Below are 15027 nucleotides of genomic sequence, written 5' to 3' on the forward strand. Positions count from 1 at the left end.
GAGACAAGGCACCTGTCGATGTGAAAAATCCCAACATAGACAGACTGTACAATGTCTAGGTTGGATAGCAGTGAAAATGCCCATGGAGAAACGTGCAGGGCGTATGCGAGAGAGATAATAGACAGACGGAGAGGGAGCAAGAGTGAGGCAAAGGAAAAGGAAGAGGAATTATTATACATTTAGTGCAGGAGATTCGTACTGGCAGTGTGGATCACGTTGGCAACACGGTCGATCCAGTGTTGAGCAAGGGTCCAGTTGCCTGTGTTAATCGTATCACGGATGGCTGGGAAGATAGAAGCATCGTAACCGGACCATAGTTCAGGCCCGAAGATGACATGTCGGAATTGAGTGCGGTTGGGAATCTGGAGAACATGAGGAATTAGTCAAGAAGTTGAGGAATACGTAAGAGTGAAGGGTAAAGAGCTTACACCGCCGCCCTTTTCCAGATCCAATAGATGAGTATCGAAACTGGCCATCCGGAGATTATGGTTGAGACGTTGAATTGCCATGACATTGGTTTCGTATCCTCCAGAGCCCCAGACAGTATCATGCCAGACCTGGTTCCAAGATTCAAACTGTGCAGTGTTACTTTCCAGATCTGAAGCAGCATTGAACATAGCCTCCAGATTGACGTCGGCCTTGTTATCCTTCGTGAATTTATCCAAGTCTTCGACCCAGCCTGTAACGGATCTAGAATATGCTTGCATGTCGAACGGAAGCATAGGGTTTTCGGAAAGATCCAGTAAGAGAAGACTCCAGAACTCAGCGAGGAGCTTGTGGTATTGGAAGCCGGGATCGCCAAAGTGCTCCATCCACTCATAGGACTCGTAGCAGCTGTGGTAGGGATACGCGTCTCCTTCAAATCCAAAATCAATGCTCGAGGTTCCTGCAATATCTTGGAACGCAACATAATCGCTGCCAGCACCAAGTGGTTCGAATTTGGTTCCTTTCTCCTCCCAAAGCTCCTTCAATGTTTTATTGGCACTAGGGTCGTTGAGACGTCCTAGAATTTGCATCACAGTACGCTCGAAAACGGGTGATCCTGAGACGCGGAACTCAGAGCCAGAGACACCGACATCAACGTTTAAGTACGCATAAGCGTTGCTTCTAAGGTTCTCAATCTCTTTTTCAACGTGTTCCGTGGAACCGATGAGGTTGTATTCCTCAGCGTCCCAACTCACAAATTCAATAGTGCGAAGTGGCCGCCATCCATAGTTGAGAAGCTCGCCGAAGGCTCGCACGACCTCCAGAAAGACGGCAGTGCCACTGCCAGGATCTACACTTCCCATACACCACGAGTCGCGGTGATTGCCCACAATAATTTTCTTATCACGCTCTTCCAACCCGAGAATTGTTCCGTGAACGTTGTAGATCGGCATTCTTTTAATCTCATCCTGCAGGTTCATCAAGTTCACAATAGGCGAATCCTGATCACCGGTCCACCAGCCCTGGATCTTTGGTACTCCACCGACCCAGTCTTTGGGAACCTTGGAGCCATGGCCCTCCAGCGCTTGTAGCAACCGCTGTGCATCGCGCCAGGCGATCGGAAGACTGGGAATATGGTGTAGGCCAGGACTGTCTTCCAGAGATAACCTGTGCTTCTCGTCTGGGGTAGATGCCCACCCGGGACTTAAAACGTCTCCGACAACATAAGACATAAGGCTAACACCGCCCCGTTGAACGCCGTCAGCTGGCATATACCGTCCCTTTGGAAAAGCGGGACCTTTAATAAATCCATCTTGAGATGGGTCTGAATAAATAATACAGCCCGCCGCTCCAGCGAGTTCGGCTGCCTTGATTTTGAGAGCGCGATCTGACTCGGTCCCGTAGTATCGGACAAGGGCGATTGTGCCGTTGAGAGAGATACCCTGGTCGGCGAGCAGTTGGAAATCTTCCCGAGAACCAAAATTGGCGTATACTAAAGGACCGGTAACATTGCCGGACTTGGAGTGGCCATGAAATGTTGGAGTTTTGGAATCATTCTCTTCGAGAGTCGCTTCCCATACCAAATGTGGGGGATCGATGATAGCCACTTTGCGACCATCATCCTTCGGATAATTCAAATATACTTGGAATTCCTCTCGCTCGACCGCATCGAATCCCGCTCGGTGGAACGCCTCTTCCACCCACTCCGCTAGATAAAAGCTACCTTCGGTTCCGGCGATATGGGGAAATGAGGTAATGTGTCTGAGAGTTTCGGCGATATGTGTATCGTTGATGTTGCCCTGGACAAAGTTTTCGACCGACGACGAACTATATGTTTGGCCCATGATCATGCGATTGTTCAAATTGAAGATGTCCCCAATAAAAAACACATAGACCAGAGTCACGACTAACATCAGGGCGAAAAGCCGCAACAGCATGAGACATCCTTGATCCCTCAGGCGCTGACGTATATTGTTGGCACTGAAATCAAAGCGGAAGGACGGAAGGCTGGGGAGATATCGTTGTAACGGCCGGTGAATCGCGGACAGGGTACGGGTAAGAGTGGGAAACCGTTTAGAGAACCGGTATCGTAATCGAGGGCGTGAGCTGGAGGATGTTGCAGAGTCATCGACGTCCATTTGGTCCAGTTCTCTGCGCAACTCCTCCGCCGAGCCTCGGGATGACCCCGATATCGACGAGGCAAGGTCATCTAGACTACCGCGGACGGATTCGACGGTTGGGGGCTGATAATGGGAGTTCTGGCGACCGAGGAGCCCCTGACGTTCGGCATCGGTGCCATCGCCAAGGTTATCGCGGGAGGAGGAGGGTTGAGCGGTGGCTTCCTCATAGGAGGGGATCGGGAGAGCTTCGTACTCGAATTTATCGTCGCCCATGGTGGCACGGGGTAGGCTGCCAGGAGCCGTAGCAGGTGGAGGGCGCGGATGCGGAGAACCAGAAGATCATGATCTGCTTATCAGAGCCAGGAAACGAGTCTCTAACATCCCGATGAATAGGGATGAGGCTATATGATGCAAATGCCCGAACGAGTGAGAGGGGCGTTGGTTCAGCTTTCCAAGGTTGGGGGTATTAGATGAAGGTGAGATGGAAGCCTGCGCCTCTTTCCACGCCTCCGAGTCGCTCACTATCTAATCGCCGTTGGATCGGGACATTGGCAGACCCGCGATTGGCCGTTCAGGGAACCTTTAAACGCGCGTCTTTCTCTGCATGTATTCCTATATGTTAATTATTTCACGATCTATGATATATATATATATATATATGTAATATTTACTGAATATACTGAAATTATGGAAAGAAACCATGGGTTCAGCCAGTTTTCACTACAAATCCCTTCCGAGGGTGGGATCGGCGTGTTCAGTACTTAGTACTTCATGTGGACCCACAGCTGCAAGTGTTGAAAATTAGTAATGGAAATGTATTAACACAAATTCATATGCAGGTATGTAAGTAAATTAACAGGCTTATCTTGCTCCCATAAATATGCACAGCCTTAGCAGACCCTTTTTTTTATGCTTCCACTACATGTCCCGTATAGTGCTTTCTTGCCCAGCCGAAGTAGTATCCAGTACACAGAAGAGTCACTCCAACAAAGATAGCAACACTATAGTTCACCTCTTCAGGCTTAGGGTGTTTGGTAGTTGACCAGGAACCAAAGAACATCATAACCGTGGAGAAAATAATAGCGAAAATGTTGTTCATGATTCCAAGCCAGCCTTTTAGTCGGAAAGGGCCCCAAACCATAGCATCATTGGTGGTATTTTGAGTAGAATCCGCAATATCTCCCTTCCATCTCCGATATAAGATCAAAGAGAGGGAAAGAATATATGAGGAGAAAAATGCCTGAAGTACCAAAGATATAATGATGTTGAGTACCGCTGAAGATCCAATGTTGATCAGACTAAGTAGACCAGCTGCAACCACAATCACACATGTGCTGTGGAATGGGATTCCAACTCGTTTTTGAACCTATGCAGAATCAATAGTTAGTCTGGAAAATCACCTCAAATATTGGTAGTTGTGATAAATACCTGGCTGATCCATTCCCAACCTGGGATAGCTCGCTCACGCGAGAAGGCCCATAGCATACGGCCACCTGATGAGATACCAGCGAGTCCAGCACAAATCTGCAATGCGGAAACCATACTTGAGAGTACAACCGCACAGCTCTTGCTACCGGTGGCATTTTCCAGAATACCGATAAATGGGTATGAAGAACTGGATTGAAGAATTCCCTGGATGTCGCCAGCAGTGAATAGGAAAGCAAGCAAAACCCCGAAGCCCAGCCCTCCATTGATGATAATGGCAGCAAGCATAGACTGAGGTACGGCTGTGCTACTATTTGCAACTTCCTCGGCCATCTAATCCGCATGTTAGCAATGAAACTTGTAGGTAGAGGGTAAGCTGCTCACATGAACAGCGCCATCGGTTCCTAGAAAAGCTGCAACGGCGCCCTTCATTCCGATAAATGTGGCCAATGTAACATCGTCCCATCCACCCATCTCCCATGATGTCGAGAAGACAGACGATGCCGAGGAGCGGGGCCCGAGGTATAAGAGAGGAATCAAGACTGCGAAGAAGCCAAAGATGTGAACTATAAGAATGAAAACTTCAACGACTGGCAACACCATCCCCAGACACGTATTCATAACTGTGCAGACGGCCAAGATTGCCCACATTATAAGTGTGACATGCCATCCCTTGGGGTCATATTGGGGGTTGTTTGTTGCTATAGTGCTTTGAAGAACACTACCAGCAAGGTAGATTGCCGCTGTTGGGGCACATGTCCATGCGAAGATACAAACGCAACCTATACCGGCAGTGTCAGTCCAGGTCAAGTCAATCTCGACAGATCCTCATATACCGGTGATGTAGCTCAGGAATTTCTTCGTGGACTTTGGAGCAAGAATACTCGTCCAGTGGTATTGTCCGCCGGCCTAGTTGATGAGCACCATGTTAGACCATGTTAGACGAAATTTAACCTTTCTTGATCACAAAATAGGAAACTAATTCTAGTTGCGAAGGAAAAAACTTACTGATGGCATCATGCTTGCCAATTCCCCCATGACAATGGCAACACTGATGAACCCAAGCCATACCCCGATATATCCATAGACAAGACCCGCAGGTCCTCCACTGTAAAGCGGTTAGTCAATAGTATACTCAGGCGCGAGGTATAGCAAAATGGAACCTTACTCCATAAGTCCCAGACTTAGGTTCCTATATCACATCATATTTAGGTTAGAAATGCCAATGAAACAGAGAGAAACATTGAACATGATCACAAACATCATAATTGCCTCCCATGTCAGCATCAAACTACAAGTAAACCCAATGATACTCGTTAAACCAAATCGTCGCTATACAGAAATTGAGTTAGCTAACCGATATAAAAGTCTAGCAGTATAGCACATGGCAAGTATAGGGTAGGGAAAAAAGCAATATCCTACCTTCAAGACATCTTTTTTCCCAACCCGAGCAAGGTCTTGAGCATCGCGACTGAGCGAACTACCACTCTTCTTACTTGTTGCCATACTCCGCCCAGTCTCCGCCCAAGCAAACTCACTTTGACTCTTCGTAGCATGCACAGTTCCCAATTCCATATCCATGACTGCTATTACCAAGCCTTTGTAAATGGCAGATGGAAAATGGAAAGAAAGAAAGAAAGTAGAAAGAAAGAAAGAAAGAGGTCACCGAGAAAAATCCACGTGGAAATATGCTCAGCTTAGGGAGAATAAAAAGTATGCAGAACCCCCTGCTCAGTGGAGACCTTCATGCGACTTTCTACTTCCCCCCTGTCTAATCTTCTCTATTGTAGTGGGGTATAAGAAAAGGAATAGAACAAAGAAAGGATTGCGTTTAAAGCTTATTTCAAGTCTACGCAGATCTCTCGCATAATCTGACCAAGTTTGCTTCTTTCACGGGCGGCCAGTCCGGGCTCGAAATGCCGGAAAGGCTTTGGGAGAGTGCGAAGAGCTGTACGATTGTAACCCCATGCAGGTTGCGGCAGCTGGACAGGGATGCTGGAACCAGTACATTCCTTCTTGGCACTTATCTAGACGGGTGGGGATTAGCTTGATGATGGGGGGCGAGAAATGTAGAGAGGTCGTAATTGTTCAGTCTGGCCAATGGATCATGGATTTGATACGGTCTGGGGTTCTACAGCATGGTCTTCAGCATATTTGATATTTTGTATCTTACTTCCCCCATGGGTAGCCCCATATTGAATCCTGCCGTCCAGGGGTACCCGTGCATACTATTAATTGATCAGTTTGATCCTGCAGACATATGAAGGGAGGGCTGGGGAGAAAATACTACGTGCTATTATAGCGGTGTCTTTTTTATTCGAACATTATTTGATTTTACCTAAGACACTGGATGGCTGAGTTACATTTAACTAAAGTCTGGATCCCTTTGTTAGTATCAAGCTTTGGAGTGCAAGTTTCTGGTTCTCTTTGTTTGGTAAGATTCCATGGCGCATCCCTCCCCATCCCCGCCTAGACTGCTCGTCTCTTCCCCAGTCACTATTAGAACCCCTGTCAGCTTTGTTAAAAGAATGCTGGCAGGATCTCACCGATCCTCTTCCTTCGATCTCCCCATGCTGACTCAACACTAGCACATTCTTTTTTATTCTGCTTCTTTGTTCGAGCTCTGAAACGAAGGGATGCAAGATCATACAGCTGCTCTCAAAATCGTCAGCTGGTTCCTTGCGATTGTATCCGGGGGAGCCCTGGCTGGATGTATATTGGCAAGTTGGTCACTTTTGAGAAGGAAATTTTTGAGCTTCACTCTGCTTTCGGCGACTTTGGTATGTTGTTCCTTTCCCTTGGATCTGTATCACCTTTTTCATCCACAGGATACTAATTATAATAATGCCCCAGCTATGTAATATAGGCGCATGTGTTGCTGTATCTATCGCTGCTACTCACGGTCTGGGCAAATCCGATGAGACCTGCACAGATGATAGCCTCAAAAAGGTGCAACTAGGCCTTTACGGCATGGAGATATGCCATACATTGACCATTGGATTTGCAAAGATGTCGCTCATTGCACTCTTTTCATTGCTTTTGTCACCCACCCAAGTGAGAAAGATGATAATAGCGACCGCAACTTTTATCGTCTTATGGACTCTGAGTATGTTGGTTGCGACCACAGTCCAGTGCTCGCCCCTAGATGTATGGGATTTAGCACACGGATCCTGCATCAACACTGTAAGTCAGAAAGTATCGAATCGGTCACGATACGATCTAACAGCGCTCATAGGTTGCCTTGTGGAGGTACTTTGGTGCGACAAATATTACTATTGAAACTTTAATATTCGCCACAATTATCGTATTCGTCTCGCGCCTTCACATGAAGAAGTGGACTCGAGTAATGGTGATTAGTTGCTTTAGCGTCAGGATAATGTGAGTTTACAAGGCTGTGAAACCACGTATTCGAATGCGCTTACGTCTAACGTGATATCTTTTAACTAGGGATATTGCCGTAACCGGCGTCCAGCTCAGTTACACCGAAGCTTTTAGTTCTCGCGGCTGTGCTCTGCAGCTTGATATCTGGCCGTGGGTTATGTGCAGCCAAGTTCTTCAGACCGTGACCATTGTTTCGGCTTGTATGCCTCATCTTCGCGATTTCTTAGAATCGTTCCCAAGTGGAATGTTTCGTTTGACCGAGATGGAGTCAGCAACAATGGGGTCACGAAGTACACTCAGACAATCTGAGAAATAAACTAGTAATGATTGGAACCTTAATATATGGGGTCTACATAATATAGTTAATTTGCAAACAATTTATTTAGTAATAAACGGATTTCACAGAACAATTCGTGTAAATTGATGATAAATCATTGACCTTTATTGATTTCCAAGTACACAGAACTAGTGATCACATTCCACGTCTTAACATAAAAAGCTAATATAACTGGATTCAAGCTCTCTAATTGATTGCGGCAATCTCAATCTCAGGACTTCCAAGATCGCGAGCGTCCTTCTCTTCGGGGGAGGAAATTGGCTGGGCAGCGACGACAGTGGCCAGAGCCAAGCCGAGGAAAGCGAAGAAACGCATTTTGTTCGACTAAAATAAAAAACCAAACAGGTTAAGTAATGAATTTCAAGAGAAATAGAAAAAAGGGGCAACCTGTTGTGGCGGACCTTTTATTGAAGGTGGGGGGGGGAAGGTATTATTGAATCCTGCAACTAACATTAGTACCAACTTGGCAAAAGAGGAGACATTTTGTGTACGGACAGAAGCTTGAAGGGACCTGAAAATGATCAATTGTAATTTTGGCTATGATAGATGATAGTCGAGGTATCGAGGATCTACTTATATAAGGCGCAATGCCAATTGACCACGCGACAGCAAGACGAAGTGTGATGTGATGATGGATTGTGACCCGTGAGAGAAGAAAACATACTAGATAAGATCTAGACAAGGGCAGGATTTCGAAGGATGAAAAGATGCAGATCTGTAGCTCACTTTCAACGTTTGTCTTTTCATAGACCTAAATATTCGCGCCCATGGCCCTAATTTATTTCGCTTAAGCTGCATCATCAGCACCTCGGGAGCCAATCAGTAACCGCTGCTAAACCAACAGTCTTGCACTTGGTGCAACATCGGACGCCTTACAAGGCTTACAAGGAGGGAATTTTGCAGATGCCAACGTATTGATTTGGGGGGCCAAGGTGTATGTATGTATGCAGACCTCGTAGTTTACTCATTATCGAAAGGATCTACGGTAGATCCACGGGCGCTCTTGGCAAACGACGTGACATGAAAATGGACTATTGCATGGGCGGTTGAGAAAGACATCCGCTTATTCGCTCGTGACCGACTTTCCTTGATAGCATTCATAACCCCAAAACAAAAAGTAGGTAGGCAACGGTAATCATGTTCGAATCGAGCCTGAAATCCTGATGATGACCACTTCCCCTCGCATAAGAGGGCTTGGCTAAAACGCAATTCCTGCAAGTCTGCGTCGCCGACCATTGATTACCTGGTAGTTGCCTTTTCCAAATTACTGGACGGTCAATGTTTTGTTAAAATTCCAATCTGCTTCTTTATTCATATACGGTGTTCATTGTGAGCCATTATGTATCCTTATCAGAAAGTCGAGACGGTCGACGACGACGAGGTTCCACTATCTCGTCCCCTTCGGCGGCAGCTTTCAAGAATACAAAGCTGGACAACATGCACTTTATCTATTCTTGTTGTTTTATTATCTTTGACCCTTGCGTGGGGATGGCATCGCTATCAAGAGCTATATAAAAGTGTCGCAGGCCATCAACTTGAGCCATCGAAGGCGATTGCGGCCCAGAGATCTCCATACTGTAAGACAGACACCACTTATTATCGTGGTCAACAAGACCGGTTCAGGTTAGAGATATCTGACTGTATTTGGTTACTAGCGGGGCTCGCATACGATGTTCAGATTTCTTATAGCCATCATACTGAATATACCAGCCACAACGAGACCGAAGCTAATGAGATGTGGGAGAATCTAAGCATAGATCCGATGGTGATCGCACCTACACGAGAATGGGCTCAAGAGAAGGGTCTTGAAGAGTCCTGGGACTTTCCTTGGGACAATAATCGACAAATCTATTTCGTTAAAGTGTTTCACCAGATGCACTGCCTGGTAAGATTCTATCTGTTTCACCTAGGGAGTATACTTCCGAAGTTTTTACACGCCGCTCATCTAATTCTCCGAGTAGAAAATAATGCGCCGTACATACCATGACCTTTGGGCTGGAGAAGAAGGTCGAATTCCCGCAGCTCACATTGAACACTGCTTAGATTCCTTACGGCAAGATATTATGTGCAAGGCCGACGATACTCCTATGCCCTCTCGGAAGCTTTACAATGGTGGCGGTGAGGGACAAATGATGCAGTGCAAGGATTTCGATAAGCTGGTCGCTTGGACACAAGCACCAGAGCGCAATGCCTGCTATAAGCGATTGACGGACTATCAGAAAATTGTGCACAGTGTTGAGCGATATGCATTCTGTCCTCGAGATAGTGAACATTATGACGCGATGGACCAGTACTTTCAGGAACATGGTCACTATGCCGATCCATTTAGTCAGTAAATTGTGTGACTACATATGAGATGCACATGTGGAGGGGTGTTGGTTCTGGTGTCTACATAATGTATTTATGATTATAGTTTTGTTGTCTTGATCTAGTGGCTTAGGTGGCTCAAGTGCTGTCGATCATCCGAATGAACCAATCAAAATGGGCTCAACAAGGAATGGATCAACCGTTCCTTTTTGGTGTTTAAATGTAACACAATACCACATTGTAATCACCCTCCCGTTGATCCAAGTCCAATTTTATTCTTCCTGCACTTGAAATTCGCACTGGAACTGCCATTTCCGGTGGGGGAAAACTACAGAGCTTTTTATGAGCTGCGGCTTTCCCCTCTTCCCGTCAGTATCCAGTGACCAACTACATACTCTACCCGTTCATAGATACAGGGTACAGACAAAACCTTGAGAATAGGGAGATAATTTCCAGATCATTGTACCGAGACATCTTCGGATATCAGATATCTCACCTACCTGATTTTAGTCGACATTCTCCGCCCCGCTGAAACCGAGGTGGTCCTGGCCCCAGATGAAACAGAAGACTGCGCCCTCAGGCGATGTGATGATCACCATTGGCCAAACTCAGGAACAGACTTCCACCCCTGACCTGGTCGATTTTACCGAGGATGACCCTTCAAATCCCTTGAACTGGTCGACAACATATAAATGGTTCATAGTGGTATTGACCGCTTGTCTATCCACAATTGTGTACGTGATGCATGAGTCCATGACTTCCTGACCTATTAAGATATGCCAGGCAACAACATTGAATCACGCAAGTACTGACAATACTCATATCAAAACAGCCAACTGTGTACCATCATAGCAGCGCCCGTGTCACCATCCATATTGGCTCATTTCAACTCCGATAACACCCTCTATCGCACCCTCATCGTTTCAATCTGGGAGCTCGGCGAGATCATAGCTCCTTTGATATGGGGTCCACTGTCCGAACAATATGGCCGCCAATGGGTTCTCCACGTCGCCAATTTCCTTTTCGTTGCCTTTCTCGTAGGCACATCCCTAAGTACCAACATCCAAATGATCATCGCCTTCCGCTTCCTTAGCGGAGCAGCAACCGCCGCATCACCCGTCGGACCTGGGATCGTCAAGGACTTATTTGCCGAAGAGCATCGTGGACGTGCAATGTCCATCATGTCTCTTACCGGTGCACTGGGTCCAGTCATTGGCCCGATCATTGGGTCTTACCTGGGTGAACGAGCCGGGTGGCGATGGGCTTTTTGGCTGCCGACCATTGTATCCGGAACTCTGTCATTGCTTCTTTTCGCTTTCTATCGGGAGACATATAAGGTCACAATTCTTCAGCGTAGAGCTAAGCAGCTTGTGCGAGAGACAGGAAACACTGCTCTCCGATCGAAATATGACAATTCCAATGAGACGACAACCCAGAGATTACTCCGGACAGCTATCCGGCCTCTCCGTTTACTGTTCCGATTCCCTGTGCTCGCTTTGATCACGATTTACATCAGCGCCGTATATGGATTCACGTACCTGATCATGACGACAATCGCTCCGGTATTCCAAGAAAATTATCACTTCTCCGAAGGTGCATCTGGGCTCAGCTTCCTAGGTCTTTGTCTGGGACTGGTCTTCGGGGCACTCTTATGCAGCTGGGCTCTCGATCGCTACCTTCGCATGGTCCGAGATCGACATAATGGACAAGAGCCTTCACCAGAACAGCGCTTGCCGCCCGTTTTCCTTGCATGTTTTCTAATGTGTGGTGGGTTTCTACTCTTCGGGTGGACAGTCCGTTACCATATCCAATATGTTGTACCCATTATCGGAACCGGAATGATTGGGTTCGCGCTCGCTGTTACGACAATTTCCGTGCAAACCTATATCATTGATTCATTTGGAATCTATGCTACCAGTGCGATCAGCGCAATGCTGATGCCTCGAAATGCAACAGCGGCGTTTTTGCCCCTAGTTGGTCCGCCCATGTTTTCTGCGCTGGGGCATGGTTGGGGTGGAACACTAGTTGGGTTTTTAGTGTTGATGTTTGCGCCGATGCCGCTTCTGCTGATGCGGTATAGCAAAAAGTTGAAGGCGATCGGTGATCAGACCATTGTGGACTAGTCTGTTAGAGGCTAGAACCGGATCAAGAAATATCCATTTGCACTGCACGAGGGGCTTTTATGTGTTTGGTATGTACTTTGTATAGACATTTCTTTCAAGATTGATTTTTTTTTCCAATATTGTCGGCTACTCAAACTAGGTATCTACTAGGTACATGCCTTGTCTCTCAAACATCCTGGTCCTTTGATGTCATATTCGAAATCTCTATAGTTTCCCCCACAGTAAATTTGACACATGTCAACATTCGCCACCCGGACAACGGATTGTATCTTCCAAGGCTTCTTGGCCATGGCTACAGAGTCCATGTACAGCCTGAGATCAGTATTCCTGGAGCGGTTTAATCCGGCGTCATACCACTATACAGGTTTATTGAACCGATTGTACCGAAGGAAATGATCCACCCTGGATGGATATTACATGAATATTGTGTTAGTGAAACCTCCGTGAACTCCGTGATGTGGGAATGATTCCAAGGATTTTGAAGACAAGTGGATCCAGTGATCCGAGATAAGATGGACTGAATTGTACACGGTAGTCAACAGCGCGGAAATCTCAATTGTGGGTTGACCAGTTGACAGTCAATAACAGTAGGACTCAGATCTACAGTGGAACATTATGGTACAACAGGTACCATCGGAGCTTGTATAGCTAACACTGCTACACTGAATCTCTCCCACATGGAAGAAACTTCAAACTCAAATTGGTTAGTTAGATATTTAATTCAATTTAGCCAGATCAGAATTGAATCTAAACCCCCAAATTTCGGCTTAAAGGAAGGCCAACACACATCTCCACTGCAAAGAAAAAAAAAGTAGACGGTGACTGATCGTACACGGTAGATCCGAGTACACAACAACCTCCTTTTCTTCTTTTAAGATCGCCCACTGGAGATCTTTCTGGTCTTTAAGAGTTTCCTGTTTCCCTCTTTCTTTTCTACTTCTCCTTCATCTCTTGTTTCATTCTCACTGCGTGGTGTGTCTTTAACATTGCTACTTTCTCCTTTAAAAATAATCACCACATTACCCCTCCCCCACCATGGCCGCTCGTCCTCAGAACATCGGTATCAAGGCCATTGAGGTCTACTTCCCTTCCCAGGTTGGTAGCCCCTGAAAATTCTGGATCAATCTTATAATAATGGAATAAACTAACAATTCTTTCTAGTGTGTCGACCAGACTGAGCTCGAGAAGCACGATGGCGTCAGCGAGGGAAAATACACTATTGGTCTCGGCCAGAAGAAGATGAGCTTTTGTGATGACCGTGAGGGTACGAAAACACTTTCTCCAGGGGGAATTGAATCCCGTATACAAATTCAAATACTGACCAAAGCTAACATGATCGTTCTCCAGACATCTACTCCATGTCCCTCACCACCCTCGCCTCCCTTATGAAGAAGTACAACATCGACCCCAAGTCCGTCGGTCGTCTCGAGGTTGGCACAGAGACCCTTCTGGACAAGTCCAAGTCCGTCAAGTCTGTCCTGATGCAGCTGTTCGCTCCTTACGGCAACACCAACATTGAGGGTATTGACACCGTCAACGCCTGCTACGGTGGTACCAACGCTGTCTTCAACAGCATCAACTGGCTCGAGTCCTCCGCCTGGGACGGCCGCAACGCCATTGTTGTCTGCGGTGATATTGCTCTGTACGCCGCTGGCGCTGCCCGCCCCACTGGTGGTGCTGGCTGTGTTGCCATGCTCATTGGTCCCGATGCCCCTATTGTCTTCGAGCCCGGTCTCCGTGCCTCTTACCTCACCCACGCCTACGACTTCTACAAGCCCGACCTCACCAGCGAGTACCCCGTTGTTGACGGCCACTTCTCCCTGAAGTGCTACACCGAGGCTGTTGATGCTTGCTACAAGGCCTTCGACGCCCGCGAGAAGTTCCTCAAGGGCGACACCAACGGCAACAACGGTGCCACCGACGAGTCTCAGACCCCTCTGGACCGTTTCGACTACATCCTTTTCCACGCCCCTACCTGCAAGCTGGTCCAGAAGTCCTTCGCTCGCATGCTCTACAACGACTACCTTGCCAACCCCTCCCACCCCGCCTTCGCTGAGGTTGCCCCTGAGCTCCGTGACCTCGACTACGCTGCCTCTCTGACCGACAAGGCTGTCGAGAAGACCTTCATGGCTCTGACCAAGAAGCGCTTCGCTGACCGTGTCCAGCCCGGTCTTCACGTTGCCGGTCTCTGCGGTAACATGTACACCGCTACCGTCTACGCCGGTATTGCCAGTTTGCTCAGCCACATCACTTTCTCCCCCAGCGATCCCAAGCGTATCGGTCTCTTCAGCTACGGCAGTGGTCTCGCCTCTTCTCTGTTCAGCGCCAAGATTGTCGGCGATGTCTCTGAGATGGTTGAGAAGCTGGACCTCAAGAACCGTCTTGAGTCCCGCACAGTCCTCGCCCCCGCTGCCTACGATGAGATGTGCAAGCTGCGTGAACACGCTCACCTGAAGAAGAACTTCAAGCCTTCCGGTAACGTCGAGACTATCCAGTCTGGTGTCTACTACTTGACCGAGGTGGATGACATGTTCCGCCGCAAGTACGAGATCAAGGCATAAGCGATTGACTTGTCGTTGTCCGTTTTTCATTTGCCGTGGATATGACCACTTGTTTAGACGGCTCAAAACGATTCCCCTCAGCGTTTTCTTTTCTTTGTTGAATTTGTGTCGCAATAGACCGTGCAAGGTGCATCCTTGCTGATTTTGTGTCTTTTTTTAATCTTTTGCTTTCCCGATTTATTTTTCGGATGATTGATGAGACAAGCTAGAACCTCCCTAGATCTGTATTGGCTAGGATGCAAATAATGATATGACATGCTACATTCCGGCATATACCAAAATTTATTCATCTTCCACAAATAAGTTTGGAATAATCCTTTCTCTGTGTGCCAGTAATAGCTTGCTTG

The 15027-nt window shown here is 47.1% G+C and overlaps 5 protein-coding genes across 5 annotated transcripts; 3 read left to right on the forward strand and 2 right to left on the reverse strand.

Moving 5' to 3' along the window:
* Positions 1-179: 179 nt before the first annotated feature.
* On the reverse strand, positions 180-2819 carry N7478_003659 (M28 family metallopeptidase; the record flags this gene model as incomplete). Its single annotated transcript, XM_056919873.1, has 2 exons — positions 180-362; positions 429-2819. The coding sequence occupies 2 exons, from the start codon at positions 2817-2819 to the stop codon at positions 180-182; spliced, it is 2574 nt and encodes an 857-aa protein (XP_056783031.1).
* A 634-nt stretch (positions 2820-3453) lies between these two features.
* On the reverse strand, positions 3454-5552 carry N7478_003660 (choline transport protein; the record flags this gene model as incomplete). The annotated part of the gene is made up of 8 exons (XM_056919874.1): positions 3454-3912; positions 3975-4304; positions 4356-4753; positions 4808-4880; positions 4980-5079; positions 5140-5163; positions 5233-5303; positions 5394-5552. The coding sequence occupies 8 exons, from the start codon at positions 5550-5552 to the stop codon at positions 3454-3456; spliced, it is 1614 nt and encodes a 537-aa protein (XP_056783032.1).
* A 1129-nt stretch (positions 5553-6681) lies between these two features.
* N7478_003661 (uncharacterized protein) lies at positions 6682-7668 on the forward strand (the record flags this gene model as incomplete). The annotated part of the gene is made up of 4 exons (XM_056919875.1): positions 6682-6751; positions 6838-7154; positions 7207-7349; positions 7419-7668. 4 exons carry the CDS (start codon positions 6682-6684, stop codon positions 7666-7668), a joined length of 780 nt encoding a protein of 259 aa, XP_056783033.1.
* Positions 7669-9656: 1988 nt separating this feature from the next.
* On the forward strand, positions 9657-12119 carry N7478_003662 (MFS transporter; the record flags this gene model as incomplete). The annotated part of the gene is made up of 3 exons (XM_056919876.1): positions 9657-10017; positions 10577-10730; positions 10829-12119. The coding sequence occupies 3 exons, from the start codon at positions 9657-9659 to the stop codon at positions 12117-12119; spliced, it is 1806 nt and encodes a 601-aa protein (XP_056783034.1).
* Positions 12120-13154: 1035 nt separating this feature from the next.
* Positions 13155-14680, forward strand: erg13 (hydroxymethylglutaryl-CoA synthase; the record flags this gene model as incomplete). The annotated part of the gene is made up of 3 exons (XM_056919877.1): positions 13155-13214; positions 13281-13383; positions 13467-14680. The coding sequence occupies 3 exons, from the start codon at positions 13155-13157 to the stop codon at positions 14678-14680; spliced, it is 1377 nt and encodes a 458-aa protein (XP_056783035.1).
* Between the last annotated feature and the right edge of the window lie 347 nt (positions 14681-15027).

The sequence above is a fragment of the Penicillium angulare genome (genome assembly GCF_028827245.1).
Source record: "Penicillium angulare strain IBT 27051 chromosome Unknown utg000003l_segment0_segment0, whole genome shotgun sequence".
In the NCBI taxonomy this organism is placed as follows: domain Eukaryota; kingdom Fungi; phylum Ascomycota; class Eurotiomycetes; order Eurotiales; family Aspergillaceae; genus Penicillium; species Penicillium angulare.